The 20,146-nt window shown below is 42.5% G+C and overlaps 2 protein-coding genes across 5 annotated transcripts in view; one reads left to right on the top strand and one right to left on the bottom strand.

Moving 5' to 3' along the window:
- The window catches only part of CENPP (centromere protein P), a 230,132-nt gene that overhangs the window by 83,316 nt on the left and 126,670 nt on the right, over window positions 1-20,146 (bottom strand). The window lies entirely within an intron of this gene.
- Window positions 1-20,146, top strand: part of ASPN (asporin) — a 37,565-nt gene that overhangs the window by 2,427 nt on the left and 14,992 nt on the right. Inside the window, exons 2-7 of one of the 2 annotated variants that reach the window (XM_025984396.2) lie at window positions 4,544-4,822; window positions 7,899-8,011; window positions 11,886-12,099; window positions 13,183-13,293; window positions 17,433-17,526; window positions 17,937-18,075. In XM_025984396.2, the coding sequence (XP_025840181.1) occupies window positions 4,573-4,822; window positions 7,899-8,011; window positions 11,886-12,099; window positions 13,183-13,293; window positions 17,433-17,526; window positions 17,937-18,075 (921 nt within the window). In that variant the 5' untranslated portion in view covers window positions 4,544-4,572. Of the gene's footprint in view, window positions 1-4,532; window positions 4,823-7,898; window positions 8,012-11,885; window positions 12,100-13,182; window positions 13,294-17,432; window positions 17,527-17,936; window positions 18,076-20,146 lie in introns of both variants that reach the window. The other variant, XM_072760547.1, reaches the window with a different exon arrangement.

The raw sequence follows: 20,146 nt of genomic DNA, 5'->3' as shown, positions 1-20,146 counted from the left end.
CTATACAGCGTTCCCTCCTGGACATCCCAGTATTTTTCCACAGATATAAATTGGTCAAGTAGAATAGGGCAAAGTTTGGGGCCTACCCTCACTTGTACTTTATCACCTCAGATGAATGGTGTAAATGGTGAATTCCTCATGGAATCAAGGCTCACCTGACTTCTCTTAAGGAGCCAGGATGTAAAAGAGTGCTAAGGTCATATTAATCTTATATGGCTAACAGAAGTCAGCAGTAGCACAGAGAGAAGGCACTTCTGGTCTCAATATAAAGAATTTCCCATCAAGCACAGATGGACAACAGTGGAACAGATGCCCCTCGAGGAGCACTCCCTGGAGTTATGCAAGTAGAGAGAGGACACACTAACTGACCCAGCATGCTCCAGGGAGGCTCCAGCACCTGAAGGGAGTTTCAACTAGGCCTCCGCAGGTCCCCTCCCTCAACAAGGATGCAGGAACAAGGGTGCTGCTCCACCAGCCAGCAACCACAGACCTGCCACTGCATGCTCTAGCAGCCAGTGTCCCCACCTGCTCCGGGGCAGGGACCTCCTGACCCCATGGGTGGGCTGGTCTGCAGCCCTGAAGCCTGGCTTGCCCCTCCCCTTCACCTGTGTGTGGCCGCCTCACACTGCTGTCCCTCTTGACTAGACACACTGGACCTAGCCTCCACCTGGCTCCCAGGCACTGCTTGGTTTGGGCAGGGGGAGTCAAGGCCAGTCCACAGCCCCATGGCCAGGCCAGGGAAAGCCCAGAAGTGTTCCTGGCTTCCTACTTTTTGGAGCTCTGACATGTTTCTCTTATTAAGTGTATTTGTTAAGGTTCTATGGTTTTCTTAGGTCTATCATTTCAGGCAGAATTCATGTTACATAGATTTCTCTGGTCTAGACTGGGAACCTACAAGCCCATGTATCTACTCTTCTCTAAGAAAGTACTAAAACTCAACCCAGCAATTTAAAAATAACTCTTGATTAAACTCCTCATCTCCCATGGACCAGGGTAATTGGTGATAGGACTCAGGAAACCATGGCCCCCAAGGATTCCCCAGGTGGGCACTGCTGAGTCTTGATTGTAGACAATGTCTGATGCTACAGAAGTTGTGGGAAAAGGCAAAAATATATGGAGGACTAGAGCAAATTCTGTCAGCAGGCTGTTATTTAAAATATCTAAAAACCAACATAATTTTTAAAATATGCCCCTAAAAAGAGGAAAAATAATCCTTCACTCAGCAGCCTGAACTTATTAGGCTTGTATATTCCCTTTCAATCTTTTTTTAGTGTGTGTTTTATAGATGGTTTTATATCCATTGGTCTCTAACAGTAAACTGAGGGTATGAGGAGTAAACAGACCTCTTGTGAAGAATTCTGCTCTAAAGTCTGGGGACCACACACCTGGAGATACCTCCAAAGTGCCGGCCACAGGGCACACAGTCAGCACGGCCTACTTGGAGTTCAGCTCTCTTTACTAACTTAAGTATTTGTTAGTTTTTCCATGAATGCTCCTGACATTCCAGCATTGGCTTTCACAACAAGCCCATGCTTGGCTGAGAGTAACAGATCAGGAGCTGTGGTTTTATTTTTTGAGGAGGGAAAGAGGAGAAGGAAGAAGAGGAGGGAGGGGCTTTTACCTCACAGATTCTGCAACTTAACACTGTGGCTGGTACACAGCAGGGCCCTGACAGATGCCCACTGGGACACTGCAACAACCTAAAGCAAGAGCAGAGCCAGGGGCAGCTGTGGACATAGAAGACAGAGCTGCAGAGCAACGTTAAAGAATAAGATGGTACCAGGGATAAGCTTTGGGGTGGCTAAGGACCCATCCAGGGCTGAAGGAGCTGGGGAATGGGGGTTCTGGAAGGTCAAAGTGAAGCTGGGAACCAGGAATCACACAGAAGCCTAAGGTCAAGAAACACAGTGGATCAAAGCTGGGTATGCAGTAAGCAGAAATAATAGTGGAAATGGAGTCCAGCTGACCTTCCCAGGTGCCCGTGTCAGGGTTCCTGGGGGACCGGACACACAGTGGGAACCTGTCCGTCCCTGGGCCAGCTGACAGACACTGCCAGCACAGGCTTTCTGCACCGCTTAGTCTGACCACACAGCCACGCCCATACCTGCTCCCCCAGCCCAGGCAGTACACACACCCCTTCTTGTGCAGACTGGCTGGAGAAGGAGAGATGACAGAGTGTGTGGGCGAGGCCACTGCATTTTAGGATGCAAGAGTGTGCTCCCACATAGTCGGCAGGAGAAAACGTAGACAACAGGCTGGGAGTGTGAGCTCTACCTCGGGTTCTAATTCTTTTGGTTATTTGGCCTTGGGGGTAGGGGGCACTGAAGCTCTAGGTGCCTCCTGTGCCTCCCTGTTAACGCGGGGGCGTGTCTGGAATCACGTGCATTGATGCTTCCATAAGGCAGGGAAGTAGGAGGAGGCCAGGGCTGGTTCTGAAGTGAATTATTAAAAGTGTTGGCCATTCTCAGGAATGTCCTGTCCTTAGTGTAATCAAGTGTGGGTTAGCACAGAGAAATCTCACGTATCTGGCTGGTGACATCCAGCTACCCTGTGGAAAAAGTGTTCACATTGCCATTTTGATTTCTAAAAGTTAAATAACATTAATTGTCAGGTTAATAACTGATGATAGAATTTTTCATCTTCTCCTAGTGATTAAAAGGCATATCACATACAGATGAACACTTTAATTCATTTCTGATGCCTAAGTCCAGAAAGAGCAAGGCCATGGAGAGAGGTTAAAGCTGATTTCTGGGTTCTGGGAAACTGTAAGCAGCTGGTGTGATTCAAGGATTTGGAGAACCAGGTCTTCCTGAGACTGGACGAGCTTGGACTGAGTCTGGAAGTCCTGGGGAGCTAAGGCACGGTGGTGTTCAGGCACAGCAGGCCAGCTGCACTGCTGGGGACCTAGCTAAGGGGCATCTTGGGAGGGTGTGCACGCCCTCTGGCCAGGGCATGGCCCTACCAATGGGCATCTGTATGCCGCCAACGACATGCCCCAAAGAGAAGACCAGCATAAGTCTGTTTTAGATGATTTCATAATGCTTTTAATTTTCAAAAATTACAAAGACTATGCTTCACAAATGATAGTTACAAAACCATAATATGTAAACACACCTATGTGAAAATCTGCCATGAGATGAAAACAGATCTATGCTCAGAAGGTTCTGGATCATTTGTTCCAGTTTTGTGTGGGCTTTAAAAATACAACTGAAGGGATCCCTGGGTGGCGCAGCGGTTTGGCACCTGCCTTTGGCCCAGGGCGCGATCCTGGAGACCCGGGATCGAATCCCACGTCAGGCTCCCGGTGCATGGAGCCTGCTTCTCCCTCTGCCTGTGTCTCTGCCTCTCTCTCTCTCTCTCTGACTATCATGAATAAATAAAATCTTAAAAAAAAAAAAAATACAACTGAAAACAACCCCGCCCCTCAAAAAAACCAAACAAATAGAACTCAGTAGGAAAATGGGTAAGAAAAGAGTAAAAAAGGCTGGCCCTCAGATGCTCTGGATCAGGTATTAGACAATGGAACAGATTAGAAGGAGGAAATCCAAGTACACTGTGGAAAAAGTGACCAAGTCTGAGAGTGAGGCTGGCAGTGGGGAGAGGGGTCATTACAGATGACTTCCAGATGTGAGGCCAAGGGGACATGTGGGTTTTACTTAAAAAGGGACATAGATTTAAGGTAATGCAAAGATATGGGGAGTAGGGAGTCAAGTATGATCATCTGTTTCTGTTGTTAAAAGCACTCATTAGTTTCCTAGGTATAAGAGTAGTACTTATCAGCCATTATAAGTTAGGGGGAAAAAAAAGAAAGATGACTCATGTCATTCGTTTTACTACCCAGGATTGTCAATTAGCTATATCTGTGACAAGTTTTTGTTTGAGTGCGAATATACTTTACATGTGGATTGTTTTATATTTGCCTTTTTGTAATTTCAAAATTACAATGCTCCATATTTTTTTAAAAGATTTTATTTATTTATTTGAGAGAGAGACAGGGACAGAAAAAGTATGCACACAAGTAGCAGGGAGGGGCAGAGAGAGAAGCAGACGTTCTGCTGAGCAGGGAGCCTGATGTGGGGCTCGATCTCAGGACTCCGGGATGACGACCTAAGCCAAAGGCACATGCTTTACCGAATGAGTCATCCAGGCACCCCAATATTCTTAAGCTTCTGTGTAAATATTCTATGGGTTCAAAAGTATTCCGTGGGATATATACACCTTATTTTACTATTTTGCTTTAATCAGTAGTATTATCTTTAACTTTTTGCTATTGCATATAATTCTGTGATGGACATCTTTATGCACATTAGAATTATTTCCCTAGGCTAGATTACAAAAAGAATTAATGGATGAAAAATAAAGATATTTTTAAAACTTCCAATGCATACTTGCAAACTGCTTTCTAAGAACTTTTTATAAATTTACTCTCATCCTAGCAACAGGTCAGAATGCCATTTTGTTGTGCACTTACCAGCTCTGAGAAATGCTCAGATGCAAAAACGGATTCTGTTTAAACTTTACCTTAATTTCAGTGTCTCCTCAGTCGTAGGCTGGGCCCTGACACGAGACGATATGAAGGAGTGCGTGTTCCTCGTGCTCCTGGTGTTGTGCTCTGCCAAGCCATCATCTCGTCCTTCATACATGATGCTGAAGAACATGATGTTGAAGGACACGGAAGATGAAATGGATGGCGACCCTGATGACGACAACTCTCTTTTTCCAACAAGAGAGCCAATTAACCCCTTCTTCCCCTTTGATCTGTTCCCAACATGTCCATTTGGATGCCAGTGCTACTCAAGAGTTGTACACTGCTCTGATCTAGGTAAGAACATTTCGCAACTTGTTCTGGAGAAAATACCATTGACAAAATTAAAAGGATAGGAGGAATCCTCACTGAAATTTCAAAAATCAGCTAATTGTAAAGCAATTTTTCATTTAAGTTTTTTGAAAATACAACAAACCCAAAGTACATCCAAACTTATCTTAAAAATCCAGAACACCAAGGGAAGCAGTGGGAATTTCATATACAGAACATCATTCCCTTCTCTTCTCAAATTTGAATCAAAATGGTTCATTTCAATTTCCCTCAGAGAGAACGGACATCACTGGTTTCATTTCAGGATGTCAGCAGGTTGACAGTGTGCTTCCTACTAATATCCTACAAGGACAAATAGCCTGTCTAGAACAATAAACAGGTTATAGAGTTTGTGAAATCTCTAATCTAGACATTTTAAAGTGAATGTTCTTTGTTTTGAATGATTTAGACTTAGAACAGTCTTGAAGTGATTGAACTAAATCACTTTCTAAAGTCTTAAAAATGCAGAATTCTCAGCTGAGTACTTTATTTTTAAAAATATTTCTAATGAAGATGCTCTCTTCATGAGAAAGATAGAGGGGTACCCTGATACCCCACTCAGGAAGAGGTGTGATGGAGAATGCACACCAGGGGTCACTGTACCTGGCCATTTCCAGACGAGGGGAATGCTCAGACCTGCCCCACTGTGGGAAACCAAGGTGTGGCACACATCTGTCATTTTTGAGCCTGGAGGCCCATGACGGCCACTTCTAGGGTACATATGAGCAGCTGGTGCCTCTGACAGCTTTAGACTTACTTCCCACTGCCACGGCATTTGTGGCAATGTCAAAGCTTGTTACAATCCACTGTGGAGACTTCAATAAGGTACATGTTTGAGGGACAACTGAGCAAAAAGCATTCATTAAAAAAGAAGCTTATGATAAGCTAGTATCACTGGGAATGTCTTGATATCTTGTGAGGAAGAGATGACAAGCTGCAAGTAAGGTCCAAGAATGGCTTGAGTAGAAGCACATCAGAATGGGAAGAGCAGTAGAGAGGAGAAATGCAGGAGCCAGGACAGATGGGGCAAAAATAGGCCAGGGTTAAGAAACAGCAGAATGTGCCATTGTTTCTGAGCTGCATCACAGGCAGGAAAAACTCACCCTAAGTATGTAGAGTTAGTGCAAGTGAAAGCATTTTGTAAGGCAAAAGTCAGGATGAAAACGTATATATCCACTTTAACGCAGCTGCATGCAAACTTGACCGGCTCTGGGGAAGAGTGACCAGGGAGACACTCATCTCTGGCACAGACCATCCTCGTGTGGTAGCCTCCACACCCGCTCCCACTTGTAGACTTGGGTGGAAACACTGTGCAGCTCTGTTCTAGGATGTGACTGTCACCACAGAACTAAGAAAAAAACCAACTACTACTTCAGCCATCTGGCTGGAAACTGTGTTCCTTGCACAGTCTCTTAGATATTTAGCTTTGAAAAAAATCTGACAAAATTTACCTATGAATTATCTGTAAGAGTCTGATACAGCACTGTGGGTGGTACATACCTCACCTCTCTCAGGTGAGGACAACCATGAATAGGGTCTGGAGCCCTATCACTCTTTCTCCCTCAGTAAATGAATCTCTTTTCAGAGCTTCCAATTTTATCAAGGGTGGGGTGAGCAAGGTCTGTACAAGTCTAAGTTATCCAGTGCTTGCTTTCTGCAGAGCTGCCAGCTTCCTCTAAGACCTTCTACTTCATTTCCTAAGACCAATATCGTCTCCTAACAAAACAACTACCTTGGTAACCTGCCAAGCCCCCCCCCCCCCCCCCCCCCCCGCTTTTATCTATGGTTAAACTTCGTAAAAGCAAAAGAGTGAGTCATCACTGTAAACTATGGAGGGAAAAGTACTCAGGGCTTCAGAGTCAAGTGCTGACATTCCCAGTATTTTGATACTAAACCCTTCCCCAGGGCTTTTAAATATACTCTTGCTCTTTAAAGGAGCAAGGATGGCTCCCCCGAAAGCATACTAACATCTGAAACTCCCTGTAAAATGCATAAAAAAAGATGAATTGATGAGTGAATGGTAAGTATAGTAAAATGTTGATGGTAGAAAGAATGTGGGTTTTTACTGTAAAATTCTTTCAACTTTTCTGAATGCTTGAACATCTCTACAATAAATGTTGGGGGGAAAAAGAAGGCCCCATGTTTGTCAAGCCTAACTACTGTAATGGCCTGTCTGACAACGAGCAGGGTGGGAATGCTTGGCCATCTAGGGAAAGCCTGAAAAGTAAGGAAGAAATGCACCATGTACCTACCCCTCTTGGTAATTTCCTGCTCTGTTACTGAATTCAAGACAGGAAAAAACAATGAAGTCTTTTGGTAATGTAACTAACATGACTGAGCACCTATCCAGAGAGCACAATGCAACTGTACCCTAACCTGAGCTGAAAGAAAGAAAGCCACTATTGAACCTGCAAGGAGGAGTGCTGACGGCGGGGGGGGGGTGCCCAGGGAGCTTCCAGCCAAAGCAATGAGGGAGAGGGTTTCAGCAAAGGTCTATTGCACATCCAGACATCAACAGGGAGTTAAGGAGGAGTAAGTTTTTGTAAATCAAATAACTGAGTAGAGGAGTTCATTATTAAAGGAAATATGCAGTAACATTTTCAAGAATGTACATGAGAATAATTAATTTTCTAAGCACAACTTCCTACATGTTGAGGCTTCTTAAAATGATCAAAACCCACAGGTTCCAATTCAGCCCTACTACAGCCAGAGAAGCAGCAGAGAATGTTCCTGCTCCTCAGCCCAAGTGCATCAGCAGATGCTGCCTGTTAGTGGCAGTCACCTGCCTGTTGTTGCATTAGCACACCTTAATTTACCTCCTTATCTGTCACCTTGTGCAAAGGAGCAGTGACAGCTAGACCCAGCTAGACATCTTGCAAAAATACATAAGTTACCTGGAAAGGTCTTCAAGCCTTTCCAAAGAGTAATGTGTTTGTTGTTTCGTAATGCTAACAATGGATTTTAACAAACATGTATTTCTATTATATTAGAAAACTCCTCCTCAGCATATCATGTGTGAATAACATGTTTGTTTATTTCTCAGGTTTGTCCTCCGTCCCAAGCAACATTCCATTTGATACTCAAATGATTGATCTTCAAAACAATAAAATTAAGGAAATCAAAGAAAATGATTTTAAAGGACTCACTTCACTTTACGTAAGAATATATATGTTCATATTTAAGTGAAAATCTCTATCATTGCTAAAAGGATTACTCATATTTTGTGTAAACAAGTCTTACTTTTCTGTGTGTGAAGAATGACAAAATCCCTGATATTAAGTAGTGTTCTAGTTAATGAGAAATTAGAATTAATTCAATTTAATTCAAGTGATGTTAACTAAAACAAAAGCCAAGTGAAAGGCAAGGGGCTAAGAATTTAAGTAAATGGTCCTAAAATGGGCTTGTGATCTACTTAGGTAATCAGTCACTATACACTAAAATGATTAAGATGATGATTATTTCTAAGAACTCACTAGCATACAGTATAAGAAAATCTATTGACTTATCTGAAGACAGCATAAATCTGAGAGTAGGACATGCATTGTATCTAATTAATAATCTTGTATGGCTTTTTTCCCTAGGACTTTAAAAATGAAAAATAATTTTCCCTTATAATTATTAATATTTTAATTTTCCAAGATTTAAAAGATTCTTGGTTTTCTATGTAACACTTAAAGCCTCCAGATTCTAGCAAGTAAAATTTCTAATTTATTTTGGACCTGGGTTTGGGAAGAGCCTGATTCCACACATCACAGCCATGGGAGGGTGTGTATCCATTCTTCCCCTCCCCATGGTGGGAGGGTGGAGGTTGCCCTTTGAGGCCATGTTTGCACATTCTCGTGCTGTGCTGGAGGGCGGAAATATAAGGCCTGTCACGTCCAGGGCAGCTATAGCACTGAGAGGAGAAGGCAGAGACGCCATATCAGCCACCCATGTAGGCCTATTCTCCTCCTCTCCTCTTCAGGGCCGCCCGGCCTTCCTATCACCTTTGGGTCAGCACATGGATCCTGAGGACCTGCCCCAGCAGGCAGGGAAAGGGAACTATTCAGTCCCATAGTGCAAACAGTTCTTGTCAGCTGCACAAGTAAGGACAAGGAATGTGCTCTACCCTGCCAGCAGAGCCATGCTTTCCTGTGCTGCCAGGACTGGGCTCCCAAGGGCCATGACTGCTCCTTCCCCTTCAAATATAGTGTGCACACAGCTTAGATCTGGTAGGGCTCCCTATGTAATAAAGTTTTCACAGTAAAAAAAGAACGTTTGGAAGAGCATGTATTTATCTTATAACTGAGGTTCCACTTAAATATTAGGACAATCCCACCAAGAACCTATCCAGTTCATCCCACCAACTTCAGATCACAGACATTTCTGGAGAATGGCAAGGCCATTATAATTCTCAAAAGAATACCGCCTATGAATGCTTCTTCAACTTTATATTGAGCTACCCAACTGCAAGAATAAATTAATGTTGTACTCAAGTTGTTTTTTTTTTTTTTTTTTTAAGATTTTTATTTATTCATGAGAGACACAGAGAAAGGCAGAGACACAGGCAGAGGGAGAGGCAGGCTCTGTTCAGGGAGCCCTGCAGGACTCGATCCCCAGACTCTGGGGTCACACCCCAAGCCAAGAGCAGATGCTCAACCATTGAGCCACCCAGGTGCCCCAATGTTGTATTCAATACTAATATCATAAAGAGTTTAAAATTTCATTTGTCATATAATTTTATTACATTTTTTGGAGTATCTCAGGGACTTGGCCCACTTGTGCTCCCATTATTCACTGAGAAAGGAGACTGAAAGGTGTCAGGAGCTGTGTTAGCCCTCAGTTTCCATCTGGTCAGTTTATGTGGCACTGTGTGGGAGGGGCAGTAGCTTCTGGAGTCAGGCCGGCCCGGCTCAAACCATAACCCCGTCAGAAGTAGGCACCAGGACAGTGGCTTGCCTTGCTCAGCCTGGCCTTCCCCTACTGTGAAAGAGCTGTAACAAAGCTATGGGATTCAGAGCGGCTCTTCAGGGGAATGAATGCACCTGAGACGGCTCTGGAAGCACTGCTGGGGGCTCTGTGACTGCCACTTCTGGAACTTCCATGTGAAGGCCAACACTGCAAGTCTGCTGTGACTGGAGATACTCTGCTAAGCCAGGGTGCAGGGGCAGCCCCAGGTGGCCCTCCATCTGCACTCACTCCATTCTGCATTCCTCACACTTCCTTTTAGGCCCCTCTGGCAACTGCACATCCCACGGGGAGGATACAAACAACTGCCATGCACATAGCTGGATCTGACTGAGGTACACGCTCCCTTTGGCAGCCCTGGCAGGGGTGGCCTAAACAAGTGCCCACCGTGGCAGAACAGCAGGACACAGGGCCCAACAGGACAAAGGTCCCTCCCTTCCCTCCATGGTAAAGGAGAGAGAGCATTTCTGCCAACTTAGTATCATAGGCTTGAGTAAGGACTCAGCAAGTTCTAATTCCACTCTTCCCCAGACATCAGCACAGCCAAAGGGGAAGAGCACACACTTAAATGGACACGTTCCTGATTCCAGTTCTGCAGCCAACCTTGCTCCAGGTGAAACCTGTAATGGACAGTTTGCCTGAGAGGAGGGGCAGAGAGGGGCCCATAGGGCTCCTGGCTGGCTCAGTCCGTGGACCGTCCAACTCTTGATCTTGGCTCAGGTCTAGATATTGAGGTCATGAGCACAAGTCCCGCATCAGGCTCCCCACTTCATGTAGAGCCTACTTGAAAAAAAAAAAAAAAAGTTGGGCAGCCCTGGTGGCCGCCGAACAGTTTAGCGCCATCTTCGGCCCAAGGTGTGATCCTGGAGACCCAGGATCAAGTCCCATGTTGGGCTCCCTGCATGGAGCCTGCTTCTCCCTCTGCCTGTGAATCTGCCTCTCTCTCTCTCTCTCTGTCTCTCTCATGAATGAATAAATAAAATCTTAAAAAAAAAAAAAAAAAAGCCTACAGTAAAGAGAATAATGAAGGGAGTTTAGCTCCCAAAGCATGTGTATTTCTTCTGTGGAAGAAGCATCCCGTGAATAACTCTATAAGGGCATATATCAAGTCTGGAAACATGGGGAAGGTTGGGGTAGGATGGCATTGGTGACAAAATTCATCAACGGAACGATTCTAGAGCTGCTCTTTAAAGGAAGCAGAGGGATGAAAAGTCCCTAGGAATGAAGCCACCAGCTACCGCTCTTGGGACACATGGTGTAGCCCCTGTTGCCCAGCGCACCCAGGCACTGAGCTCAGGCGCCGTCCACACATCTCATGGGTTTGACTCTGGACACTGCAGAGCTGGGCTGCTGTCTGGGAGTGGAGCTGCTCCGAGGCTGCTCCTACGGGGCCCTTAGAAGGGGTTGAGGCATTTCTCAGGAGTTCTGCTGCCTCCCCAGTGTCTGAGATATGCCTGCATGCCAAGGGCACGATGTAGCAGTTTACCCTATAGGCCTCCACTCTGGGAAAAACACTTCGCATTAGCAAACATAAAAGAGGTAAGGTTTTAAAAGGTGATAAAAATCATACAAAAACATATTTGGTGTGGCTGAATAGATATTTATTTGCAAGTATGTGTGCTGAGTGGGGGGTGGGATAGAAGAGGAGCAAAGGGAGAGAGAATCCTCAAGCAGGCAGACCCAAGTAGGACTCAATCCCAGGACCCTGAGATCAGGACCTGAGCTGAAAACCAAGAGTCCGAGGCCTAGCCAACTGAGCCACCCAGGAACCCCCTCAAGAGATATTTAGATACAATACCATCAATCACTTCTATGAAGGGAAATGGGGCACCAGAGGGGGAGGGCCTGACTACATGAACACATCACCTACTGAAAGATAAATCAAAGGCCTGGAACCACTCTGTTCCAACTCAGTAGTAAATATCTGTTTTTGGTTAGATTGGACTGGGGAATTATTTACATAGTTAATAAAGTATGTGAATGATGTAATTTGCAGGGGTTTCCATAAGTGGCTAATCACTGCAGAATATTGGTAAATCATGTCCACTTCATAATATGGTGTCACTCTTTATGCTTTATCTAGGCTTTGATTCTGAACAACAATAAGCTAACAAAGATTCACCCAAAAGCCTTTCTAACCACAAAGAAGTTGAGGCGGCTCTATCTGTCCCACAATCAACTAAGTGAAATACCATTTAATCTTCCTAAGTCACTAGCAGAACTCAGAATTCATGATAACAAAGTTAAGAAAATACAAAAGGAGACATTCAAAGGAATGAATACTTTACATGTTCTAGGTAAGTTTATGCAATTGGATGAGACATTTTGGAATTATATGCAATATGCAAAGATAGAGATCTTCATCACCAACAATTTAAGACTCGTAATTTCCAAAATTAACTTTTTAAATCTAAAAATCTTTATTTAGCTAAGCCATTTATAAATCAAAGTATCAAACAGCACTTATAGCCCTTAAAAAAATATGCCATTTGTAACACACTCTCTCAAGAATCCCCTTTGAAACACCTATTGTGGTTTCAGTTTTCTGACTTCTTCCTAACTGGCAAAATCTGTTATTTGACTTTAATTTAAAGGTAGTATTAAAAAAAAAAATAGTTATGCTTACACCAAAAAAAGGTAGTATTTTTAATGTATTGTATAAACTACTCTAATACAATGTACAAAATTAATTCAGAGATTATTTGCAGTGTATATCTAATTTACAATACCTGCTTTAAGACTGCTGAGCTTAGGAATTTCCTGTGACATTGTAAACTCCACCATATTTTACTTCTAATGCCCACTATCTAACCATGCCACCTCCCTCTCAAAGATTCATTTAAAATTCTAGATCGATATTCTCATTCACTTCCTCACTTAGGTCAGGCAAATGCCTGGCATTTACCAAATAGTTTCACTTACTGACATCTCCTCAAACTTGTATTTGTTAATCAAATAATTTCTAATTGAGTAATAATTTTAAAAGCTTAGGTGACAAATGTATACTGGAAAACACATGTTTTATGAGGGATTATCTTTTTTCTAATATAATATTAATATAACAAAATATCATGCTCACGGTCAGAACAAAGTTGATAACAAGTCACTGACTTAGTAATTCAAAGCAAAAATCTTTTATATTCTATATAAGAAATCTACTCTAGTATTAATCTACTGTAACATAAGCATATGTAATACAAAGCCGTCTTTTACTGACAGCAACAGAAAGGGGAACAGATAGACACAGAAATTAACACCCGGAGTGAAAAAGGTGCAGGATAAAACTCGAACTTCTCAATGTTCTTGGGATGTCTGTGCCTGCACTAGGTCTCCTCCAAACACAATGGCTGCATGCTAACTTATGTCATTTGTCTCCACAGAAATGAGTGCAAACCCTCTGGATAATAATGGGATTGAACCAGGGGCATTTGAAGGAGTGACAGTGTTCCATATCAGAATTGCAGAAGCAAAACTCACCTCAATTCCTAAAGGTTTGTATTTATTTAAGATAAGGTATTTTAAAACATTGTCACCTTTAAATGACCATGAAATGTATTACTATAAACTGTATACACTGTCAAAACCACAAGGCAGTCAGAATCCTTTACATCAGTGTGTGTGGTCAGGGTACTGTGACATTTCCTGTTTTTTCACAAACATAAAGAGCCCTACATAGTGCCTTTTTCCCCCTCCAGTGAGAACAGAATCTTTTTGTCTCCCCAGTGAGAATAAACATTAAGAAGTAATGAACTTTTTATTGCTTCTCCCTCCTAACATTTGCTCATTTATACCCATCATTCTGTGAAGTATCTGCTAGAGGTGCACATTCTCTAGAGAAGGTGGTCAGGGAAGATGCAAGGGGCCAGAGGACCTTCCCCAGCCATGCAGCAGTGGTTGGGGAAGGGGCCTGGAGGGTAGACCAGGGCAGACACTGGATTTGGGGGGTGGGGGGAGTGTGTGCACCCTGTACCCTGTTTATTCACTCAGGTGCTGTGCATATTAATGGGCCAATGCACAGAAAGGTCTGTACCATTAATTCACAAGCACCCAGTGAATGCTCCCGCCTGACATGATGGAGACTTGCTCTTTATGACAGAACCTAAAGCCTAGTGCCTCAAAATAAAATGCTCCTTAAATTTGCTACTGGACCAGTTTTCTAATGTTTTACTGAAAGCTCTCAGTGCGGGGATAAGCTGGAGAGGTTCTCCTTTCTTGGGAACCCTACTCAGAGTCTGTTCCTCTTCTCTGACAGGGATGCTTTCTCTCTGCTATGATGATGACCTGAGTCAGAAATAATCCCTGTGGTTAATAGTATAGTTTCCTTGCAAACAGCTTTGTCCTTCAGTGTCCACAGAAAAAGCAGAGACTTCATCGAAATTTTTTTCTACTATTCACCTAATCCAGAAGAGATTAACAAACATCAACTCTTAAGTTAAAGGACTAAAAGCTGCTCTTAGGAATCAAGTGGTGATCTTCCACTTAGGAGGAAAATCATATAAAACAAAAGTGGAAAGACAATTTGTTTATACAGGAAAAAATCAGTTTAATTCAGAATGACACAATTAAAAAGCTGCCTTATTTAGCTTTCCATAAGATGGCGGTTTTTCAACAAGATACCCAAAATGATTTACTTCTCATCTTTACAACACCACCAACACAAATATATGCCACCTAACAGGTTCCATACATAAAATGCCTCTGACAAGCTGACAGTAGACGAAAGAGAGGGGTAGGCAGAGGGCAGGACAGGAGGGTCAGGGAGGAGAAAGACTGGCAATCATTGCCCCAGGGCTGTGCCCAACAGTAGCCTCTCCTGCCCTGCAACACATCCTGAGAGCAATTCTCTTCAATTTTCAGTGTACCTTAAAAATGAAGGTTTAACTTCTCATGATGTTTTCAAGATTTTTCCAAAGGCTTAAGGAATGTATCCCATCGTTAGATTTTATTTAAAAAATTTTATTTATTTGATGGAGAGGGAAAGCACAAGCAGGGGGAAGGACAGAGGAAGAGGGAGAAGCAGGCTCCCCATGGAGCAGGGAGCCCGAAGCAGGACTCAATCCCAGGACCCTGAGATCATGACCTGAGCCAGAGGCAAAAGCTTTAACCAAATGAGCCACCCAGGTGCCACTATCTTTGGAAATTTAAATTGGAATTAAATCTCTCAACTTATATAACTACTCTTTCAAGGTCTTTACTACATTCAAAAGCCAGTTAAGTTTTTATCATTTATTTGCTAAAATGTGAAGGCTGACTGCTGAAATCCGATCATCACTACCCCTCACGGCAGGATGAAATTAGGCAGAGGTCCCAAGGGCCCTTACAAGTGAGACCTGACACATTAACACAAGTTGAGTGAAATGTGCCCTTCTCCTGGTTCATTTGGAAAACTCTGCTACAGAAGAGTACTGCATGGAGGGGAGAAGACACCTATTTTTTTTTTTTTTAAGATTTTATTTATTTATTCATCAAAGACACAGAGAGAGAAAGGCAGAGACGTAGGCAGAGGGAGAAGCAGGCTCCAGGCAGGGAGCCTGGTGTGGGACTTGATTCTGAGACCGCGGATCATGCCCAGAGCCAGGGGCAGGTGCTCAATCGCTGAGCCACCCAGGTGTTCCAAGAAGGCACCAGTTTGACCACAGCGTGGGAATAGAAATATCTGTGCAAAAGCATGAAGCACGCTAGGGTTTGCTGATGGTTACTGAGCTCTCACCCAAACTCCTACATTGCTCATTTACCCTCCAGGGGCTCCCCTTTTCTCTCGGGCTATCTACTTTCTCCACACCCTAGCAAAGGGAACAGTCCCCTCAAGTTCTACAAACCCTCTTCCAAAAAGTTTCCCTGACTGCTCAACATGAACAGATTTGGGACGCCTGGGTGGCTCAGTGGTTAAGAATCTACCTTCTGCTCAGGGCATGATCTTGGGTCCAGGGATCAAGTCCCACATCGGGCTCCCCGCATGGAGCTTGCTTCTCCCTCTGCCTGTGTCTCTGCCTCTCTCTCTCTCATGAATAAATAAATAAAGTCTTTAAAAAAACTAAAAGTTAAAAAAAAAAACATGAACAGATTTCTCTGATTTGCTACAACATATTCTACAATAGGCTGGAACACTCTGATGCTTTTTTATTGACTTCTGTATGTGTGATGGATTTACTCAACTAGTATATAAGTAAGTTCTCTGAAACAGAACCTTCCCTCCTTTCTTTGACATATTGGAGTCAAGCATCAGAATTCAAGTAATCAGAACTCTCTCAGTTTAGAATTGTTTTCTTGCTCTCTAGTTTTTTTTACTTTTAAAACCCAAAGTAGACTCCGGAATCAACATAAATTAAGCCAGCAAGAGTACTGATATTTATAAGGATGCTTCAATTACCTTCAACAGTCTTAACCACTAATAAAGGAAGGAAATGTTTTTAGTAAGAGTTGGAAAAAAGAATACTTTCCCCAGGTAGCGAACTAGAACCCATTGTTGACAAGTAACACATTATATATACATATATATAAGCCTAATAAAATAAGGTGTGATTTAATTTTCTGGTTGATCTGGGGAGGGCTGCGGTCAGAACATACAGGGCTGAGAGAAGAAGGTACCCACAGTCATCAGGTACCCTGCATGTGCCAGGTTACACTGTGGATGCTTCTCTTTATGGATCCAATATATCAAACAGTAAAAACCCATGTGTTCATAAAAATACTAAAAAAAATTTCACTGTTTATCTCTGGGCATTGCACCAATTCATTACTTAAAAGAAGCAAGCATTTACGCTGCCTTTTCTGTAAAAATTGTGTTACATAGTCACTAAATAATTGATGCAGGAAAATTCTTTAGATATGAATCCTACCTGATAAATGCATTACGCATGAAAAAAATCAGAAAATCACCATTTTCACAGTCATAAAGAAACAATGATCTTATAGTACTCATAAAAAAACCCTAAGATCCTCAGGTGAAAGGCTGATCTATTAAATTTAATCCCATCTCTACATCTAACCACTAGTTCATAAAATAAATGATATGTGGAAGGCATCATTAGTCCAATCCACAAATGAGTATCTCAAATCACTATCTGAAAGAAATCAATGCAAGACAGGGAAAAAGGAAGAAGTGTATACTTAATAATAGAAGAAATTTTAAGAGATGGGAGAACCCAATGCATTCTGCAAAGTTGTATTTGGATCCCGACCTGAACAAATCAACTGTAAAACAATGTATCTAAAGTATCATCTCAAATCCCATTAGCCGAAACACTGACAAGATGCTTATGTAGACACAAGAGGACCTGATGAGTTGATGACATCTGGTGATGAAATGACAATATGTATGGAATTTGATTTTAAATGCTCCAGCAAAAAACAAGTGAATGAAGAAAAACAAATCCATGAACAAGCCAATGACAGACAAGTAACATGGTGGATGAAAGACATGTGGAAAACTGGACACTACAGTGTGGTGACTCATGACAGCAGCTTCTATTTCTGCATGTGCTTGAAATTTTTCATGATAAAACGTCGAAAAAAATTATCCCTTAAAGACTGCCTAAGTCTACAGCGTGAAACCTAACAAGTACATAAATAATCCATGGGGGCTTGGCTTTACTCAATCTAACATGTCGCTCTCTTTTCTTACTCCTAGAACTACCATCAACTTTACTGGAGCTTCACTTAGACTATAATAAAATTTCAACTGTGGAACTCGAGGATTTTAAACGCTATAAAGACCTGCAAAGGTAAAATCTCTTCTAACCCCAACTCAGAAGTGGTGGTGATACACTGGAGATACTAATGAGACCCCTGGGGGAAGCAGAGGGACCTAATCAAGTCTGTCAGTGTCACGAAGATAAAATGAACAGGGATAGCTGTTCCTTACTCTGTCTTGGGGATGGTAGAGGGATAGCAAGTGAAATAAGGGAAAGAACTTTTCAGATGTCCTTCTGGTTGGTAAAGGTTAGCTACAGAGTTTAGTGATAGTGGAGGAGAAGGACAGCCATCACAGCTGGAGATAGGTTAGGAAGTGCAAGCAGGAAGTATCTTTCTGTGAGCACAGATGGGTCCAGCTTCTATTTCCCACACAACTGTGGTATCTTCAGCCAACTATCAACATCTGCTTAAGAGTTGATACAATTCACACCATGTTTAGGCTGGGCCTCGGAAACAACAGAATCGCAGATATCGAAAATGGAAGTCTTGCTAATATACCACGAGTCAGAGAAATACACCTGGAGAATAACAAACTGAAGAAAATCCCGTCAGGATTACAGGAGCTCAAGTACCTGCAGGTAAGATGCTCTTGCACTTATGGTTTGTAGATACTAATACTCTCCTTTGTTTTTGTGAGACATACGAGTATCTGAAGCACACACCAGGCAAACAGCAAGGGTAACTCACATGGATGACTCTGCAGGTTGCCCGAGAGGTGTTCTTAAGATCTGGCTTCTAAGCAGACTGTAGCTAAAATGCTCAGGTACCCTTCCATCCTCCATGTTCTCCTACTGCTGAAGCCACAGCTACTGTTGGCAACATTACTGATTTGGCTAACTTCAGGTTTCAGGGGTGGCAGGGGCTATGCAAAGGCATAACTGGTTAGGAGTAATCCAAGGAGGATCATCTATCCTTTCATTCTGGAAACATTTCATGAAGATCATGTGGACAAGATCCCAGGCATTTTCATTACCAGTGCGGTGCTAGATTAGAAGTGTATATGATTTTTAAAACTTGAGGTCAGAATAATCAAAAGTCAATATTTGGAGTGTCATAGATTCACATTTCTTCTTCATTGTTAGGAAGAACCTTTTTGTTTGAATCTAGCAACTCCTGACTAGGTGGGAGGGACACTAGAGTCCTTGAAGCATCTGATAAAGTTTTAGATTCTCCCAAGAACAAAAAATTAAGACAATATTTTGTACATAATTTTAGGAGTTTCACAGATCTCCCTGATTTTTATCTATGTTCCTCAACATAGATAAATTCCTCAATTAAGAGGAATTTATCTTAATTCCTCAAATTAAGAATCCCTACTTAATCCCATTTCACTTTAGTCCACTTTTCTCATGGGTTTTCCTTGATTTACAACATCCTCATCTTCCAAGAAGCAAAACCACATTGAAATAAAAACTGGGCCTTGAGTCACTTGCTTCTTCTAGATTTCTTCCCAATTTATCTTTAAATAAGTTTTATCCACTACAGTTCTCTGAGACAAAAGCCATCAAAATGGAAGGGGTATAAGCAGATGTTCATCTCAAGGCTATGAGTTTTACTTTTTCAAATGCTGTATCTAAATGTCTAACTAGTGAGCATAACCTGAGTCTTTCCTTTCTTAAGCTACCCCCAATTTGCATTCTTTATTCACAAGTTAAGAATTTACTCTGATTCCAACTTCTGGCTGCTCTTAATCTACCTATATTCTTGCTAGCATTGTTTTTTTTAATGAATAGAATTAGAACACAGAAAAAAAGAGAACTCTAAAGAAGAACACATGAAACATGCATGAACCATACAAAGCACCTGTCACAGAATCCCCAACACTGACAGATGGCACGGAGAGGGGGCTCAGATCAATCTCACTATAATGGAAAGCACAATGTAGAGGTAACGCTAGCCAGAACTGGTACCTTAGCTTTGCCTGCAAAAGGCTTCAATTCTTTCATATGCCAATATGCTGTCGGTAGACTGCTCTCACTTCTCAGAAATCTCAGTTGCCAAAAAGACCAAAGAAGAATTTAAGGGGCTGTTAAAGGGGGTGGAGGGAAGACCCTATACTGTCCGTTATGAGCAATAATTTAAAAGACATATACATAGTTATATTTATTCATGAGACACATACACAGAGAGAGAGAGAGAGAGAGAGAGAGAGAGAGAGAGAGAATGGCAGAGGCACAGGCAGAGGGAGAAGCATGCTCCATGTGGGGAGCCCAATGTAGGACTCGATCCTGGAGCACCATGACCTTGCCCTGGGCTGAAGGCAGGCACTCAACCGCTGAGCCACCCAGGCATCACAAGACATATACATAGTTATAAATCTCTTTTTTTCATTGGTGCAAATAAAGATTTGACTACTGATTCTGTATTACACATATGTATTCAAGTTGTTAACAGACATATTTTTCTATAAAGCAACTTACAAAAAAGCAGCTTTACATTTCTTTGCCTTGATCAAAGAAAATGCTAACTAACAATTCATATTTACAAAACCTAATCTTGGGAGCACTGAATTTCATTCTTCTGCTCATCACTAGTACTTTTAAAACACAGTATTGTAAACATGACACTGCAGTAAGTGCACACACACACCCTGCTACATAGGTAAGAGGAGAGGAGGAGGGAGGCATGTGCTCTGGGCCACAGCAGGAT

This window comes from Vulpes vulpes, chromosome 1 (genome assembly GCF_048418805.1).
Source record: "Vulpes vulpes isolate BD-2025 chromosome 1, VulVul3, whole genome shotgun sequence".
In the NCBI taxonomy this organism is placed as follows: domain Eukaryota; kingdom Metazoa; phylum Chordata; class Mammalia; order Carnivora; family Canidae; genus Vulpes; species Vulpes vulpes.
Note: the sequence above shows the minus strand (reverse complement) of the source record. Positions and strands in the feature narration are given on the sequence as shown.